Source organism: Plectropomus leopardus, chromosome 3 (assembly GCF_026936395.1).
Source record: "Plectropomus leopardus strain MGB_pleo_1.0 chromosome 3, ASM2693639v1, whole genome shotgun sequence".
Taxonomy (NCBI): Eukaryota; Metazoa; Chordata; class Actinopteri; order Perciformes; family Serranidae; genus Plectropomus; species Plectropomus leopardus.
In genome coordinates, this window is record NC_142178.1 from 3,413,129 (window position 1) to 3,433,074 (window position 19,946).

A 19,946-nucleotide genomic window follows, 5' to 3' on the forward strand; every position below is an offset into this window, starting at 1 on the left:
TCCCAAGACATTCAAAGACAGACACAAATCACAACATAGAAGTGACTGATTTAGCCTAACTCCCTCAATAGCCTTCCCTGTCTAGTTTTGTTATACCCGAGTTCCGCTAGAATTTGCATGTGTACGTAGGTTTTTTTAAACATGAGTAAACCTGCTAAAAATAGGCTCTAAGTGCCTCTCATTGCCAGTAGAGCAGAGCTGTGTACAGAGTTCTGCAGTAGACAAGCATGCCTGTCTGTGTGTGTGTGGGATCTCAGAGCAGACTGATTTGGATTAATGTTTTAGCACTGCTTGGGTAGCGATAGGCGATACTTTGTGTTAGCACATAATCGCATCGTGCCAGTGAAGGGGCTGGAATTAGCATGTTCACTTGGGTGTGAATGTACAATTTCCCATAGCATTTACACTAGGAGGCCAGAATTCTGTTCCCTGTAAGCAAGGCTGATTCCAAACTCCATAATCTCTCATGATAAATACACGAAATATTTTTTGTATGTGCCTTCTAATCTTATTTATTTATTTATTTTTATTGGATGATGTGTTCTGTATAGTGTCATTTTTTAAAAAATTTAACATTATTTTGGTAGAGGCTCTAAAGAAGCCGCATGGGTTTCTCTGTCTCTCCCTGCACTGCATGTCTTTGTCATCCTTGTGTGCCTGTGTATGTTCCAGTCTCCCCTACTTTTGTCCCACAAAACAGCACAACTCATGTTAACTAAGATGCAGCTGCCTAACATTTCAAGTGAAAATTCAGACATTTTTAGGAAAAAGTCAGGGATCAGCTGCACTGTCATTTTTAATTCACCAAGGTTATATGACATATAAATCTGAAAACAGTCAAAATGACCGTCATGACCGTTCTAGTGTTAAAGAGCCCGATGTTAGTGGGTGGTAGTGGGTTTTTGTCAGTGGAAAAGAGGCTTTAGCTACATATGTAATGACAGGCTTTTTCTCAGTACACCAGTGAACAAAAAGAGCTTTTTGCGACAATATATACTCAAGGCACTTTAAATAAGAAGTAATGCTTTTCCATATTCTCCAGTGACATGTTGCAGGTTAACTTCATCTCTAAATTCTCTGAGGATGGGATGCAAACAATTATAGGGACAAATCAAAGGACAGCTGTTATGCAGGTTCTATATCCTTAATACAGAGCTTTTAAGGTGTCAAACAAGTTGCTTGACTAATTTTAATAGAGGGCTAATATAGGTTAAATGTGCCCTAAAAGCTTTGTAATTTAAGTAGAACTGAAAAAAATATTGTTTTGTGAAATGTGATACCTGAACTTTAGAATAGAAATGACAGACTGGGATGTGGATTTAAAAAGATACTTGCAGCAGTGATCAGAATCTTGGATAATCCTAGAATTGTACAAGGATGTTAACACCATTCGATAGCCCAACTGTGGGTCCTTGTACACTTTATTAGATGATTATGATATGTAAACAACTGCTGTGTGAAAGCGCTTTACAACCAATCGTTAGACAGCTTCTGTCCTTGCAGTTTGATTAATGATGACAATTTCAAGATACAACCACCACAGCACATGGTTCCTCTGTTGTCTTAACAATACTGATTTCTTATCAATTAAGGCTATCTAGAAGTGTTGTGATATACATTAAGCTCCTAAATAAATATTTCTATCTTTGTTCATTTGTTTTTCACTCATAATCACACGCTCAGTACGTTGTTTGACCCTCTTTTTTTTAGCAGCACTGCTTATGCAGCCAGTGTGTTCCAGGCGTTACACTGCACATTTACAACTAAGCTGACCACTTTCACTGTTCGGCAAAGACCTGTTTCTCTGTTCCATATACTCTGATGCATTCACTGACACTTGAATTACCCACTCGCACGCTTTCACACGACACTGGCCTGTCTCTAAACAAGATAACACAATCTTACCAACGAAGGCACAGAGTAGCCAATCCGAGGCAGAGTTGGGTGGGTCATGAATCCTGCATCCTTTACATCTCCATAGCATGAGTTTTGTTGTGTTCTGAACCATTATTTAGAAAGAGTTACTCACAGCTCACTTTTATAGTAAATTATGTATCTCTATCATTTGTGGAGCCACTGAAGGGATCACAAAAAGACTTTTCAGATGTTTGGATCTGAGTACAGGCGCTGTAACATCCTTAATGAGAAGGCAATGCTGCCGCAGTAACATTTGTACAAATAAGCGGCTCTGTCTCAGTCATTTATGCTGTTTGTCAGATTTGGCAGCAAACAGAGGAGCTTAATTTGTTCTGTGTAAAGTCAGCATCAAGGCACTTAATTTTAATTTCAAACTTCAGAGGAACACGTTCAGTGTGTGAGTGCATTGATGCTCACCTCTGATCGCAGCTGAAAACAGTTTGTGACAGCTTGCTAAATGTTTTTCTCTCACTCCCTCTCTTCCTCTGGCTCCCTCCATCCTCGTTCTCCCTCTCCTCTTCCACAGGCCGACATTCGCTCCAGGGAATACCTTCGCACAAACTTCCCAGCGGTAGAAACGTCAAACAAGGAATGAGGTAAGTGACAAAACGCACCATATATGTTTCGGTTCTCACACTCCAAAGAAAACACTCGCTAGTACACGTACACACACACACCTACACACCCACCCACCCACACACACACACACACAAACACAAACACTTTGGCAAATGATGAGAGAGGAGTGATTTACACAGGCTTAAAATAGGCTTAAAAGCCACAGCAAGTGACTCATCAAGGAATTTCCCCAAATCTGAAAGTAAAGCCACGTTTCATGGTAGAAAGCCCAATTATTCTCATCTCATTTACTGTTTAAGTTAAGCAAATTTCTTATCAAGGAGGATAAACACTCTACTATCTTCAGAAAACTGATTTGTTTCTGAATATGACAGAAAACAATTTGTCTCAAAATTTTCCTCTTTCAGCTTTATTAGCTGGGGCGCAGCAGGGACAGAGGAAAGATATAGCAAGAGAATAATTTAAATCAACACTGTCAAATTAAACGTATACATTACAAACAGTCTACAAAGCATAGGTTCTACTTATTTTTTGTTTCATCCCTAACTGGCAGTAGAGTTGCAACGGTGCGTGATTTTTACGGTACAATGATTGTCTTAGAAAATATCTTGCTATATGATATTACACTATTATTGTTATTATTATTAATAACACAGTAACAGTGACCCCTAAAGAAAGGGGAAAAAAGAGAAAAGATTTGTATGGATGTGGGCCTAACAGTGTTGTTTGAGCTGGATCAGGAAGGAATTTGCAGAGCTACCTTGTTGTTGTGGTGTTGGAAGCCACGTGCTCATGTTGTGCAAACATAAACTTGCAGCGTCATACCACCATGTACATTGTTGATGTCACAGTAGCAGAATCTTGGAGCATAAAAAGCAGAAGCAGAAGGACTCCAAAAATGTAAAAATGGACGTGGAAGTCCTCTGACAGAGGTTGCAATATGTGACGACATGGGATGAGAACGAGTTGCGCACACACACACACTTATATCAGCTCTGCTGATGAGGTAAAGTTTGGTGTGTGTTTGTTTGTGTGTGTGTTCCTTTATTGGGGTCAGATCATGGTCAGTGTGTGGACAGAAAATGCAGATGAAACCAGAAGCTGGCCAGGATGTTGGAAAAATGATTTTAATGGCGGATTTTGGTGGAAGAGTTAAAAACAGCACACATACATTGATCTGCACGGAGCAATGGTTATCTCCGTGATGTGCTAACATGTTTGATGTGTTTGCATCCTCATTTTTTGCAAATTGGAAATCTTTATTTTAACATTTATTCTGAGGGTGTCAGCCTCGCTTCTCTCTGCCATTTTCTCCGCCACTGCTTGTGTGTGTGTAGTGCAAGCTGACGAGTCTTACAAGTAGTCGGGAAGGAGAGGAGATGGTCATTTTCATGTGAGATTCTCCAACCGGTGGCATTTTTTTCTCAATAACGGTGAAAAACAAATTGTACAATAAGCATAAATTCAAATTACACAATGACTGTAATTGGCAGGGAGGTCAAAGGTCAGTAGCAGCAGTAGTCCCGCAGCTTGTTGGGATTGCAGTTTCTTGCTTAAGGAAGGGAGCTTGAACTCAGGCTTCCTGTTTCAGTGAAAGTACACACCTCCATCCTGCTGCAGCACAGGAGCAAGTTTAAGACTTCAAGAGCTTTTGACAAGTTCTCTGCTTTTTCGGAGGGGTGTGGACGGGGCAGAGGTGAGCCAAGGACGCCTGAGGTTAAGCAGAAACACACAGGCAGAAAAAGAGCAGGAACGATGAGGAGAGAAGGAGCCTTTGATCCTGTGATTCTCATCCGCAATAACAGGCAGCGCCGCTCACTTCGAGCCTTCCTTCCTCATTACCGATCAAAGCCGCAAACCATTTGCACACTCAGAATCTTCGAAAACTCAATCATCCTTCGCTCTCACTCTCCACAGCCAAGTATTTTTAAACGTGCACAGAATTGAACACTCAGGACAGGAAGTGCTGCAGCTCACACTCACAGGGTTGTTCACAGTTGCTCCCACGCAGGCTCACGAGGGCTGTGTGCACTCCCATATCCCTCAGCAACCCCGCTGGGAAACATAATGGGATGTCCGTGTTGATCCTCTCAGAAGCTCCCTGACGTGGTGAATCCTCTGAGCGCACTCGGCTCTTTGATCAGCCCCTCTACAAAGAGACTGAGACAGGGAGGGAGGCTTTGTGCTGAGTCGGCAGGGCTGTAGCAGGTTCCTCTAGGCCTTAACCCAGCTTTACCCTCGCACTCACTCAACAGGCTGCAGGAACATTCCAGCACACACACTGTACCTCTGCAGCTGGGGCTGCTGGGACATGTGATCTCTTACTAAACATCAGAGCAGGACTATTATTTGTATCTGTGTATCATTATCACTAAGAAATTGCACATGGGTACATACCCATGTGCAATTTCAGATTGATTGGGTAACCCATCGAGGAGAAAAATGGGTGCAGACTGACAGACAGACAGACAGACAGAAGGTGGATTTCCATTAACCCTCAAATTGCGCAAATTTAAATTGCAAATACAAAACACTCCTAATGGAAACATGTCAATTTTGAAAAAAGTCCCATTAATCACCAAAAAGTTTTTACACTTGCATGAGGTGGCGATTTGAAAAAGCCATATTTCGCTGGCTGCATGCGCCTGAAAGCTGAAGGACAGCGTCAGATAATAATGCTGCCGGTAACTGCATAATATAAGGAGCCTGAGAGTGCTTATATAGCGGGCGGATGGTAAAGTGGATGGGTCCCACAAAAAACACTTTTGTGTGAGTTTGGAGTTGGCTTCCCGCATGGATGTGTGTGGGGTTTTTTCAACACCTTACCATGTGCCTCTTTTGCCTTAACCTAACCATCTGTGACTTTAGCGCCAAATCTCAATCAGCATGACAGTTGTCTCTTTCAGGTAAACATAAGTTTCAATCGTGCTGCTTCATCCCACCATGTGCATTTGTTGACATCATGGTAACGGCATCCCAGAACATAAACAGCTGATACACAAGGATGCCTAAAACGTCATAGGCTGGCGCAGAAGGGCCTGAAAGAGCGGCACCATGTGATGAGTTCGAAGTGAGAATGTGTTGGGTTCATGCAGGGAGGAAAAAATTAAAGTGGGGCCACTTGGGCCTGCAGTGTGAACGTAGTGTAAGAGAAGCTGCTGTAGGTGTTTGCTGGATCTTCAAAAAGGTAAAATGATTTGCCCAAACTGTTTTCCTCAACTTCGATCTAACTTGTGGGCCCTCTTTGTGTGCAACCTGGCAATGATGCATTCACTTGTGTTCTGGCATGTTGTTAGCATGGGTTAGCAGCTCTTTCTGGCTGAGTCAGTTTTAACTGCAGCACCGAGCTCCACAGTAACAGGCTGAACTCATTCCAGTGTTCACCTGCAGGTAGTCTTGCAGAGCGAGCGGCTCCACAGCGGACTCTGAGTTGTGTCCCTGGGTGGCAGAGGAAGAGAAACAGCGTTTCTGTCTCTGTCAAAGAGAGAGGAGAGAGACATGAAAGACAGAGCAGCAGGAGAGGAGATGAAGAGGTCCGAACAGAAGAGGGAAACAACAGGGGTGCAGAGGGAAGGAGGGGAAGAGCAGGAGTGTGGAAAAATCAATGCCTGAGTAAGAGAAGAAAAGAGAGGAGTCAAGGCAGGAGGATAAAAACTTCTCAGTGTTTGGAGTGATGGAGTGGTGCTCTTGTTGTTTCTGGATTTAACTTCCTTTGCTGCTATTGATTGCTTTTATTGCTGAACAGCCATTTGATTTGCCTGATACCTAAACTATGGAGAGCGGGACATCTACCCCCTCTCTCTGCTGCTTTGCTGTCTCTGTTTTATGACAACAACAAAGACAACAACTATTTGAAAATCCATCATGCATTTCTTTAATATATCACTCACTGCGTTTCTCCTTTGACCTCACATCTCAACTTGTGTCTGACTTGGTAATGTGAAATGTATGAGCCAAATTCTGTATTTGGTACTTTAGAGTTAAATCTAGGAGACGGGAACTTTTACGGGAACAGCTTCGTATTCGGTCCTCTTAGCCTTTGTTTCTCCTTTGCAGTGGAGGTCCTCAGTAGGACCACTGGACTCTGGAGTTGACATAATCATTCTACAACAGTTTCAATCATGATTTAATCCTTCTTCTTCTTGGCAGTACATCCAACCAGCCTGTGTTCTCTTTTTTTAACCAAGTGATGTTTTTTGTGATGTGAGATTGATGTCAGTTCAACGTTACCAGTAGTTTCATATCTGCTATTTGCTCTTTTCTAAAAATAGGTAAATAAATTAAAAGAAAAATACATTGATAATAATAATAATAATAATAATAATAATAATAATAATAATAACATTTGTGGCATTTGACAAATTAAATGAAAAAGAAAATACTTCACTTAATTGTTCAACACTATAATCAGACAGGAAGCACAAGGAACTCAACAAGGAAGGAAGGAAGCAACAAAGGTCCCAGCTGAACTGAGAACATTGACATAAGATATTCATCATCACCAGTTTGCTACCAGAACAACCCCCAAAACCAAACTATATTTTGCGCGAGTCAGATTTGTCCCATCGGCCAAAACTATCACTACACCATCGGACCATCAGTCCTCTGGTTAAACTTTGAAATCATTTCAATCAACTGTATGCAGTTATACAAACCTTACTGCCCTTTTTGAAAAACATTTGTAAAATGTCATGGAAAACATTGTGGAGGCAGTCAGCCTAGGTCGGAGTGATGAGCTCTGTTGGGAGCAGACGCTCTCATTAAAAAGTTATAGTGATACAAGGACACAGCTTGTTGCTTCAGGTACTATTCAGCTCAGTATTAACTGGAGGACTGAGCTGCAGAGGCGATGAATGTTTCACTGGCTGTGTACCTGACATTTTTTAAAACACCATCACCCCATCTCACCTCACTTTAATTCAGATTAACCTGTTAAGGCTGAGCTATCGACCAGCTGGGCCACTGTGGGAAAAAAAAAAGTGTGTGCATGTGTTTTTGTCACATCATGCTGGATTTCTGATGACTTTTTTCAGTAAAAAATAAAACTGATGTCCCCATTTTGGAAAAAAAAACCTCACTTTTATTCATTTATTTTTGACTAAGAAGCAAGTGCGTATGCTTGATTTTGCATTATTTTGGGACAGCCATCAAGAAAATGTTGACAGTTTTTAAATGATAGTTTGTGAGCACAAATAATGTGATTTGAAAAACAAAGTAGAGTTTTTTTCCCGCTTTCAGTCTTACACATTCTTATCCTTACTCATCAAATATCGCCACTCAATGCCATTCACCTCTACATATAACTTGCTAGGTTTCCTCCTGTGTCTGTTGTTGACATTGGAGGATGTCATGTCAATTTATGTCTGTCAAATGCATTGTGTCTTTTCAAAAAACACTTTAGTTTTCACAGGAAATGTACAGTTTTTACCCGTTCGAGGCATACAGTCTTTTTAGAAAAAAAACAACTTGTGAAGTTAGTATAAAACTACTTATATTTTGGTTTAAATCATTGTGCAACACAAGCACGTTGTAAGGCTTAAAGAAAATCATCATGGTTTGGCTCAACATTCATACGTGGTCACTCCCACGTATGAGGGCCTTGCCTTTCCATTATCGCTCCATAACAGGCATACGTGGCCTTGGATTGGAAATAATGACAGCTAGTGAGGTGGCTGCAATAGAAATAAAGCTGCTAATGTTTTGAACATCAATCGTCATGCTTCTTGGAATGTTATCACCAGAGGAGAAGTCTGATAACACCACTTAATGGAAACATCATCTCACAATCAACATTTCAAAAATATCGGTTTAGTTTTGCACAAATCTGTAATGGAAATTGCTTATAGTCAATGTTGTGCTCCATGGTGTCACATGATGGACCCGGTCGTTGTAATTCCTGTTTTGGCCAGTCAGTGAAATTGGCTCAAAGCCTGGCACTGGTCCTGGGGCCATAAGGCTATGGCAATAACAAACCTGGGCAGATTCAAGTCAGCTAGGGTTTACTTCATAAAGTCATTTCTCCATTTCAAAGATAAATCCATTTCAAAGTTTTATTTTTCATTTCCACATATACATAGTGCTGCTTTGAGGTTGGAGTTCATCTGTTATAGTTAAATAGTTAATATTAGTTGACACAGTGTCTCAAAGTCTGCTTAACCTGAGTGTGTGTGTGTGTGTGTGTGTGTGTGTGTGTGTGTGTGTGTGTGTGTGTGTGTGTGTGTGTGTGTGTGTGTGTGTGTGTGTGTGTGTGTGTGTGTGTGTGTGTGTGTGTCTGTGTCTGTGTCTGTGTGCGTGTGTGTCCAGAATGTGTCCTGAAGGACTATAGCCTCTGGTAGTGTGTATTGGGCGCTGGGCCCAGACTGACCCAGACTGTGGAACTAACAGTTCTGACGCCAACTCTGTTTCTGAGAGACGGTTAATAAAACATGTTCAGGTGACTCAGGGGCTCAGCGGTCTAATGATACTTTTTTTTTCTCTCCGTCTGTCTCTAGCTCTGTGTCTCTGTTCTCCAGGCTTGTTCTTTCTCTCTCTCACACACACACACAGTGAATCAAGGTTAATGTGGAGGACTGAAGGATAGGCTCACTATTTGTCAAAGTCTGTCTTAAAGCTGTAGTCAGGTCATGTGGATGTTGAGACAGATTTTGCTTCCTAATCACTCCCCCTGTTTATACTGTCCATTAAAACATCCCTAACAGGCTCTCAGTGTTAGAAATGGGGGACAAAATCCACACTCCTTGTTCTGTGCAAACATTTATTCCACAGTTAAACCAGAATTATTACTTTAAAGCTATGGTTGGTAACTTTTATATAAAAAACAACCCACAACTTGTTATCATATTTGTTGAAACTGTCTCTATTCACACAGCACTAAATGAGATGGATAATCTGAGAAAAAAATCCTACCCCTGTGTCTACTCTTTGGCCTTGTAGGGCTCAATCGCATCACTGTAAAAGATTAAAAACATCAAATTAGAGCAAAGTCTCACAGCTGTCAATCAGGATGTTTCTAAGAATTGAGTACATATCTTGGATTTTAGGAGTATCAGAGTGGGTCATACGTAGGCAGGTTTCCATGATCCCTCAAATTGTGTGAATTGAAATTGTGAATACGAAATATGCCTAATGGAAACACATCAATGAAAAAAAAACAACTCCTGTTTATCTCAAAAAAGTTTTTACATTCGCATGAGGTGGTATTCCAGGCGTTTTGAAAAAGCCATATTTTGCAAAACTGCAATGGAAACATTTTTTCGCTTATAGATCGTATGATGTGCAACACTGGGTGGCGGTAACGCGACTTTATGGATGCAAACTGCCATTAAACCCAAATAAGAAAGATGTGTGACCGTAGGTGTGGACGGAGGAAGAGACCGAGACAAAAAAAGAAGGCAGTATTAGATTGGCTTTATTGAGTGGCTAAACCTGCCAATGTTGTGAACATTCATTGCTATGTTTCTTGGAATGTTATTGCGAGAGAAAAGTTGCGTAATATTGCAAGAAAGTTGCATAACATTACCTAATGGAAACTGTGTTGCAATTGCGTTTTATTGAAATTTCCAAAATAGTGTTCAGTTTTGCGCAAATCTATAATAGAAACCTGCCTAGTGATAATTTGAGAAAGTTTACTTTTGTATAAGTCTATACATTGTTTTTAAGAAAAATCCTACATAGTATACCCTTAAGCTTGATATGGTGTTCTGCCCCTAAGCAGCCAAAAAGCAGACTACCGCTGCTTTAAAGGACATATTTGTTATTACTAGCCATCATTAATTACACTAAAGATATGTTTCAATAAATAGCCAATGTCAGATGTTACTTATCAGTCTAAATGAAACTCTGTGAGTTCAGCATCAAACTGCATCTTTTTACTTTTCAAGAACCGTCTCCAATATTATTATAATAATTTTGCTTCTACTTTCATCTCTTCCTCTCTTTGCTGCAGAGTGTTGCTTCTTTCTGGGAGCTGCTTGTGATGGAGATAACGGTTGTCTTCCTGGAGCTACTGCCACCGCTGTGTTTCTTACTGACTAATTCACTGAGACTGTAACTTCTATGCTGTATCTATTGACTCTGTGCTCCGGCTAACTCAACTTCTTCATCCTCTCCTGTGGCTCACTGAAGGCTACAGTGACTCACTATCGCCTCTCAGGCCAGGATGTATTATTACAGAAGGGACAGCCTTACCCTGGCTGCTTAGCAGTGAATATCTCTGCAATTCAATATATAGGCATCCTGGACATAACGTCAAAGGTGTTTCTTCTCCACAATCTGTTGATAGGTTAGTTCATTTTTTGAATGTTGTAAAGTAAAGTTATGTCCAGATCTAACAAAATGCACCTTTAAAACCTATGTTGTAAAGAGTATACTTCTGCCATTAAAGCTTGTTTTTTCATGACTTCTGTTTCAAGAACAGTTGCATGGAGAGTCCATTTATTCTGGCAATATCCAGTCAACTTTTATATGCTTGATCATCAGACTGCAAAACTGCAGCCCTGCTTGTAATTTAGTAGTTTAGCTGTAGTTAGTTGTAGAATAGTCCTTTCCTTTTCCTCAAAATCCTTGAATCCTTTTATCAAATGCATTTTATCACATACTTTGTGAGTGCTAAGTTTTTGTCACAGCATTATAGCAGTTTGCAGTGCTGTGTCTTCACAGTTTGTGTATGCATGAACATCAAACAGAAAGCACTCTCTTTTTAATTTAATGTCAGAATCGAAAGCTGGAGTTATGAAACCATTTTTCTCCACTCAAGAATCTCCCCAGGTATTTCCCCTATGGCTCTCTTGTTTCCTTTTCGTATTTGTCCTTGTTTTACCTTCCTCACTCATTGTTCCCTTGTTTGTTCCAGTTCCACTGGCTCAGCATCATCAGGATGTGTTTGTGCTTTGTATATATTCAGCCCTCTCTAATCGCTTCTGTGCGGCTCCTCCCTTATCTGGCTGCAAGATGAAATCATTGGCACATACTGCTTTTTGTTGAGATATTCACAGATGGAGTCATTAGTAATTTTTAACCAGTGAAGGACAACTCTCAGCCAAGAGGCTTTTTTCTTTATTAATTGACTTCTCCAGTATTTTGGGCATGCATGTTTTTCTGTCTTTTTTTGCTGCTTTTTTATCACTTGACCCTCCATTGCCTTGATGTGTCTTTCCCTCCCTGTGGAGAGAGCTTCACTGTGTGCCTGAGGCAGCTGCAGGCATCGAGTGAAGCCCGCATAGTACAGTAACTGTGTGTGTGTGTGTGTGTGTGCACAGAAGGAAATACTCAACCTGCTTTGCTTGGGGGCCACTTTTGCAAAATAACAGAAGGCCAGGGGCCAGTTGCAGCAGGCCCACAGACATGCTTCTAGGACATTTTTACAATTGATTGTAAATTACAAATGATTATAGGACATTTCTATAGGACAAGTCTCTAGGATTTAAGAATGTTTCTGCAATTTTCAGACATTTTTAGAATTTTAGGACATTTTGACTTCGACTTTTCGAGGATCTCAGGATGTTTCTAGGATTGTATGACATTTCTAGGATCTTTGGGGTGTCTGAAATATTTTAGCAGATTTCTTGAAATTTAGAACATTTCTAGGATTTCAGGAAATTCCTAGGATTTTAGTACATTTGGGTTTTAGGATGTGTCTAGAATTTGGGGCTTTCAAGGATTAGCTAGGACCTCTGTTCGGGGTGTGGGTTTCCTCCACTGGCACTTTAAAAAAAAAGTTCTATTTTGATGCTGTTTATGCTCTGTGGCCCCTCGTGTTTTCTAAAAGTTAAAAAAAAAAAAAAAATCCAGGTTGATTCACTTTATTTTTATAGTGAATTAGAGAATGGTTGGGGTTGACATCCTGTCAGGGACCAGATTTGGCCCACGGGCCGTTAGTTGAGCATCACTGGTGTACAGTGTCTGTGTGTCTTGGTGTGTTTATGCATTGCAATTCACTGGGGGAACAAGAGGGAGATGATGGCGAAGGAGATAAATTGCAAAAAGGTCAGAAAGTGGAAGGGTGGCAAGGGGGTTTGCACCTGTGTGTGTGTGTGTGTGTGTGTGTGCTGATTTAGGGGGTTGAGAGCACAGATAATAGGAAGGGAGATAAATCATGAGATGTTTGAAAGTTAAAGGGTGGGTGGGAGCGAGAGGGAGAGTTGACATCTTTGGACTTTGAAAGAGTTTCTCTCCCTGTTCATTCCCTACATCGGCATTCTGTCATCTGTTTCCACGCCAAAAGAAATACAAATTACATAGGAAAGAGAAAAAAGGGAAAGCAAAAATAGTGTGTGTTGCACATTTGCAGAGCAAAGCCTTAAAGACTGACTCCCTGGGACGAGGAAGAGGGGGGTGATGTGGAGCTGAGGGAGAGAAGCTGATGCTCGATGTGGACGCCTGCAGACAGAGGAAAGACCCTCCCCTCTCTATTTCTCTCTCCATCCATTCTCTGTACTGTCTGACTGAGGCAGCTGAGGAGAAACCGCATCCATTTCATCACGCCTGGCCTCACACAGAAAAACCCTCAGTGTCGTGTTTTGCGTGGCCTCGCCTCCCTCTGCCAGAACGCCACCATGCGCCACTCAAGTGTTGATAAATTGCCGCCACCTGCCTCATTTTTCACCAGCGCCGCCTGGTCGTCAAACACATACGCACTGACACAACCCCCCCTCCAGTGCACTCCTCAGCGATAACAAGAACTATCGCTGAGCCCTGGGAATGAGAGATGGGAAGAGAGAAAAAAGAAAATGGGTGGGTGAAGAAGTGGGTGGGGTCTGGGGAGGAGGCAGATGGAGAAAGCAAGCGGAAAACATGGCCTCATTTAGTCGTTGACAGACAGGTAGACAGTTTGCCAATGACAAAATCACTGTATGCTGAAGAAAAAATGCTCAGTTTTATTTCAGTTGACTAAAGTTTAGTTATTTTCAGTTTGGCTGTACAGACTTAAAGACTGCTGCTTTTAGTCATGCTAAGAAAAAAGGTATAAAAAAGCTGGAAAGCCGGAGTGTTTGAACCCTGGGAAAATTGCCTTGATTTCTTTCAAAAACATGGAAAGAAGGCAATGAGCAACAAAATCTACTGATTTCTTGCAGTTTGCAGGACAAGTTTCTCATTGCCTTTTTCCTCCTTTTTTGAAAGAATATCAAACCAGTTAGCCCAATAAGTTCAAAGGTTTAAATACTTGTGAAAGGCATCTGAACGCATTACAAGAAAAATGATGTCAATCCTGGTTTCACAGGGCTAACCAATATTAATGATTCTTCTAGCTGCTTAATAGCAGTGTCATATTTTTGGATTTATGGTTACCTGCTCTTTCTACATGCCCAATCATGGAGCTCTCGGTCAGTTATTTTCCATTTACCCAGGTTTTAACGGTCTTCAGCACTAGCCATGCTCACCTCATGAAGCCAACTTAGTTCACCTGATCCTCATTACTCTCAGCCAGCATATATACCCCAGCACCACAGTATTGCTGTCAGATTGTTCTTCGCCATGCATGCAAGACTCTCTGTACTTTCTTCCGGACTGACCCTCTGTCACCTGACCTCGACAGCTGCTTTCGTGTCCCTGGTACGTTTGCCTGTGGCTGCTTGGCATTACCATCCGACAACCGTGCTAAAATAAGAGTGTTCTGTTAGCTTCCTGCAGTCCAGAGACCTGCAGAGTCATCCCTCTATGTGCTTTTGTTGACACAGCATCCTGAAACAATATGTGACAACTTGGGATGAGAACATGTTGCCCCTGGTTGTTTGTATGCTTGGACTATATTCTTACCTGGTTCCAGATTTTCTGCCTGCGCAACTTTGTCCCCTAGCTTCTCTTCCATGGTACCCTTGCTAGCTGTTGACCTAGACTGTGTCTGTTGGGCTAAAGCAACCGCTTACTCACCTGTCTCTCAGCCCGGTTTGCCCCGCCAAGGACTTTGTAAAGAGACCTTGCTGAAGTGTTGAACTGTATTGTGTGCTATTCACCTGCCCTGTTCTGTACCTGCTGTGTAGTGGCATTAAACATCATTATCACCTGTTCCTGGTATCCAGTGTGCATTTGGGTTTAAACACAACCCATCACAAGCAGTGGCTTATAAACAGTGTCCCTGTTTCCCATAAACACCTCGTCGTGGGGCGTCGCTGGCTTAATGCATAGCAGGTGCCCCATGAATGAAGGCAGAGTCCTTGCAGCAGCCGCCTTGGGTTCGACTCCTGCTCGAGGCCCTTTGCTGCATGTCGTCCCCTCTCTCTCCCCCTTTCACGCTATTAATCTAATCTGCCCTATCCAATAAAGGCTAAAATGCCAAAAAATAATCTAAAAAAAAAAAATCCTTGTCGTAACCACTCCGTCATTTCCAGTGGCCATTACTATAAATCACACCCTGAGACAGTTGTGTCTGAGGGGTTGAGTCATGCCATAGATTTATGTGGTACACTACAGTGATCAGAAGACATCACTATGGCAGGAGAAAGGTCTGGAGCTGACTCAGACATATAGAAAGACACATGGCAGAGTTAATCAATAGAAAGTCTGTTTCTCCAGGCTCCCATCATGCTTTGACCTTTTCACAAGGACTTTCTTCCTGCTGGCAGATGATGTCAGTGATGCAGTCATGCTCGGATTCAGATTCATTAGGTGGAAAGATCATGTTTTTAAGAGGTAGATGTGTATTGCACCATCTTGATTTACTTCAGCTTTTGCTCCTGGCTCCAAAATACAAGAATAGCTTCAGAAGTTACCCTCTACACAATGTGTTTATTTAGTTTAATTCAGGAGAAAAAAACTGTGACATGGCTAAAATGTTTTTCCAACTGGCTGCAGTGGAGAAGTTGGCATTTATAATGAGAAATTTACGGATGGCCGCAGCAGATTTTCCAAATACACCTTTACGTTACGGGACCTGCTCCTGCCCACTGTACTGTAGATGGAGCATTCATATCAAGCTGCCTCTCACCGTTACATGCTGCCACTCAACCACAGTAAAGAATATAGAATCCAGTAATAACACTGTTGCATGACATCCCTGTCTTTCACCACAGCAGCTGACAAAAACAACACATGGGGTGACAAAATCATCAATAAAACATGGATACCATCTTAGGTGCAAAGCAGTGCTAGAATGCTTAGAAGTCTCAGAGTTATTGGTTAAATATGTCAGATTGTCACCTCTTTGAGAATATATCTGTGTAAAAGTGTAATTGATAGAATGTTAGGGATTCATATTTAGTCGGCAGAAATGTCAGAAATTTGCTTAAATTTGCTTGCTGTGAGTCATTTACAGACACAGGCAATCTGAGCATTGAAATGTTGATTTAATTTGAGTGTATTCAGGATTGGTATGATTGTTACTGTATGTTTACTATGATTTAACCTTTCAGAAGACACTCATTCCATAAAATGTCATATTTTTAAGGTTTTCTGATAAATTAAAGGGGCAATCCACTAATTTCACACGTGAAGTCAGTTTATGGAATACATGTGAGGAGCACAAAATGCCCAAACTCCATGCACTATGTAACTGAAGGTGCCCCGTCTCTCTCTTTGACTTTCTGTCTCTCTCTCTCTCTCTCTCTCTCTCTCTCTCTCTCAATTCATTTAAATTCAAATAGCTTTATTGGCATGAATATTTTAACAGAATTGCCAAAGCATCAGGTATAATACAGTTCAATAGGGATACATTAAAATAAACAACACAATGCAACAGAAATAGATACATAAATAATTATAACACGAAAATGTCAGAAAACACTAAAGACATGTTTTGTGTGTGTGTGTGTGTGTGTGTGTGATATGTCCGCTGCATATAGAAGTAGTTAATGTTTGTTTTGCATTGAAAAGAAAAACAACATAAATTAACACAAAATTGCAAATGTTGTGGGGAAAGAAAAAGACTAAATCAATAAGGCAGGGTGTGAGTTGTGAGGAGACTAGTTCCAGCTGTCAGGTTGTTGTGCTGGTTGTCTCTTAGGCTGTGACATGAAAAATACATCATTCTCTCTCTCTCTCTTTCTCTCTTTTAAAATCTGACTGTCGTCATCTACTGTAATTTAATTGTTTTTTTTACGACATCTATTGCACGTCTTACCATCCTGGAAGAGGGATCCCTCCTTAGTCCCTCTTCCTGAGATTTCTACCATTTTTTCGCCCCGTTATAGGGATTTTTGTGGGAGCTTTTCCTTAGTCGATGTGAGGGTTTAAGGACAGAGGGGTGTCGTATGCAGCCCTCTGAGGCAAACTGTGGTTTGTGATAATGTGCTTCATAAATAAAATTGACTTGACTTGAAATTGACTTGTTGAAAACCCATGGTATAATGAAAGTTTCAGTAGAGTTCCATGATGGGAAACATAGGATCCAGAGTTTTTTAACTTAACTCATACTAGGGACTTAAAGTCAGGATGTCTCAGCCTCTGCTGCTTCAATTTTCATAATTTTTTAAAAAAAAGATCTATCTTGCACAGGTCTCTCTGCTTTTTGGATATGCAATAGTAGATCACTGGAGTAGAGCTTTGAAAAGGTCAGGTCCAGTAGAGCATTTTAGTACCTACAGATGAATAATTTTATGTGATGGGCAGGTATTGCTCAGCCCATGATGACACACTGTACTCTGGCAAGAAGCCTGCCACTGCATGCAAACTGTGTATCAGAGTAAAGTAAAAGTGTCCCGAAGGTGTATTTGAGTGTAGCTCAGCATTTGTTCATCCACTTATGACATTCGAAGAATTTTCTGTAAGGTTAAACAGAAGCGCTGTGTGTATATTGTGTTATGTATTTCTGTTGACTCTGAAAGAGACAAAAACAAGTCCCTGCAGCGTTGTACCTTTTCTGCACTGTTGTCAGTAGCGTCTTGTTCTGTTGTGGCATCCTGACGTGTGTGATTGATAGATGACCGGGCCAACACCGCCTGCCACTTGAGTTATAATGACAGGTTAGCTGCTGCAGCACCAGACAAATGGCCTTGTTTTCCTCTGATAGAAACCCGGGCACGAAGCACACCCACTCAAACCAACCGCCCACACACACACACACACACACACACACACACACACACACACATTCACACACACACGCGCACACACACACACACACACACACCTGTATATCCTCACCTCTGCACCCTCTCATGCACACATGAACAGCCCGGGTGTCCTGCCATCCACTTTAACACCAACTCCAACTTCTCGCATGCCCTCGTTATAAACCAGAAAATCGATGGTGCCTTATGTTCCATAAGGCTTCTAAAGACAAATCAATTGAGGCCGATCTATTGTAATAAGGACGCGTCAGCCTTGGATGAGGCAGAGGAGATGCTGCTAACATCAGTTATTAGATTTTCCGGCGAGGAGAAAAGAGGCTCAGCAGACAGGGCCAGGGCTTTTGTTTTCATTGAGTGGCTGTTATGTGAAGTCCACCCCTGCTTAGTAACTCCATCGTCGCTGCCAGCAGGCCACTGCTCTCCCGCTTGTGAGGTGCTTCAGTCAGCAGCGATGCTCGGATCGTCAGGAGTGGGATTAACACTCTCAGAAGCCTCTTCCACTGACTGCAGGCTTTAGACATTAATGAGATTCCCACCTTAGCTTTGTTGTGTAACATTGAACTCTGTGTTGAATCTATGAGCAGAATGTTAAATTCATTTTCACAAATACGGTGCAACAAAAAGTGAATTATTGGTTATTGGTCCAGCAGTTTGTTGAGTTGAAATCCTCAACCTGCTGGGTCCCCAAAACCCCTACCAAACTGTTCCTTTACCTGTTTCCTTTATCCTAACCTGTTGTGCAATGCTATTATCAGAAAATAGTACATTATGGATGTAACTCTCAGCTTTGTGTGTTGTGTTCAAGCCCCTGGGAAATGCACTGGGCTTTGAAGTACATTTTACATAGTGGCCAAAAGTTTAATACCATCTGAGTCTGTCACATGATGCCATGGAGCCAGAGTGACTTTTTCTAATTGACTTACATTTGGAGAGAGACATCTATAAAATTACTAAATGAAACCTAAACTTTAACAAGGAGGAACAACAAAATGTTGCATTAAAATTTTTGCTCAGTGTAATTTGTCACTGCTTGTGAGGCACTATGACATTAATTTAATCAAAATTAATGTATTGCGGTGTGGAATGAATAGTGAAGTTCCAAGGAACTGTTTTTGTTTCCACAGTATACTGTGGCATTTAGTTGCCTCATAAACCCTCTCACCCTCCCTCCCTCAAACTGTTTTCGTATTCCAGTGTACATCTTTCAAAATATTCAGACAACATGTTCCATTACGGTGGCTCAGAATTCTTCAAAGCCCTGTTTACTCTGTTTTTTGCTCCATGAAAAGTAATCAGCTTTTCTTTAGACTCACGGGCTCATTCACATCAATGCTGTCCCGACATCTCTGGGAATAATACCTGGAAAGATGATTTGTTTAACTTTGTGCATATGTTTGTGCGACTGTGTTTTTGTGCAATTGATCAGACTTGGCTGATGCTGATGAATATTAATAATCCTACGGAGTGCATTAGCTAGACATCTGCCCTGAACACTTCAGTGCACCTCATCACAGTGAATTGAGCCAAGCACACTGCATAAAGAGCAGCTTGTCTGTTCTCCTGCTGTATATGTCATGTGTCAGGTAGAGCTTTGCTAAACCACTCAACTAGTCAAACTAGTCCAGTAGTATGTAAGCCTGTGCTTTGTAATGCTAACATAATTTTACTTAACATAAACCAGATTTACAATAGTAAATGTGTAAAACACATTTACTTATTTATCAGTATTATAAACACTGCATGGATAATTATTGTTGAAAAAGCATGTAGGAGAATAGGCCAAAAAATGGGGACTGGCAAACCCTCAAATTGTGCAAATTGAAGTTGTCAATTTAAAAAAAAAAAAAAAAAAGCACAAAAAAACTCCCATTTAGGCATTTCCGAATCCTCACCATCACCTCCAGGAAATCCCTCATACGTAGGAGCAGGGGCTCGCCTTTCCATTACTGCTCCACAACACGCTTATGTGACCTTGGATTAGAAATAGTGACGGCTAGTGCGGTGGCTGCAATAGAAATACGGCTGCTAATGTTTTGAATATCCATCGCCATGCTTCTTGGAATGTTATCACCATCTCACAATTGTGTTTTATTGGCATTTTGAAGTGTCAGAGCTATGTTGACTAGCTCTTTACTAGTTTTCAAAACCTTGCATTAGTCAGTGTATCCTCATACAACAGCATGTGTTTGTATTTGTTTGTGATATCTAATGAATTAGCGCCCCTCGAACAACATCACGTGCTTTATGTAAAGTTACATACATACATAATTATTCTTAAGTTACGTAGGTTAGATTCAGGAAAGAAACATGGTGACGAGGTACCTTAAAATAACTTACCTCTAACACTGTCAATTCTAAATACCTGTACTCGCTTCCAAAGATGTCAATACCCAACGTATCCTCAAACAGCAGTTCTTATGATATCTAACGAATAGCACTCAACAAATA

At 41.2% G+C, this 19,946-nt stretch overlaps 1 protein-coding gene across 3 annotated transcripts in view; it reads left to right on the forward strand.

Annotated features, from left to right (window-relative positions):
• The window catches only part of LOC121942501 (endonuclease V-like), a 145,197-nt gene that overhangs the window by 62,386 nt on the left and 62,865 nt on the right, over positions 1 to 19,946 (forward strand). For 2 of the 3 annotated variants that reach the window (XR_015776169.1, XM_042485721.2), the window contains exon 8: positions 2,444 to 2,513. Coding sequence is in view for 2 of the 3 variants with exons in the window: in XM_042485721.2 (XP_042341655.2) it covers positions 2,444 to 2,512 (69 nt within the window). In the remaining variant the exon portion in view is untranslated. Of the gene's footprint in view, positions 1 to 2,443; positions 2,514 to 10,441; positions 10,898 to 19,946 lie in introns of those variants that run through there. The other variant, XM_042485720.2, reaches the window with a different exon arrangement.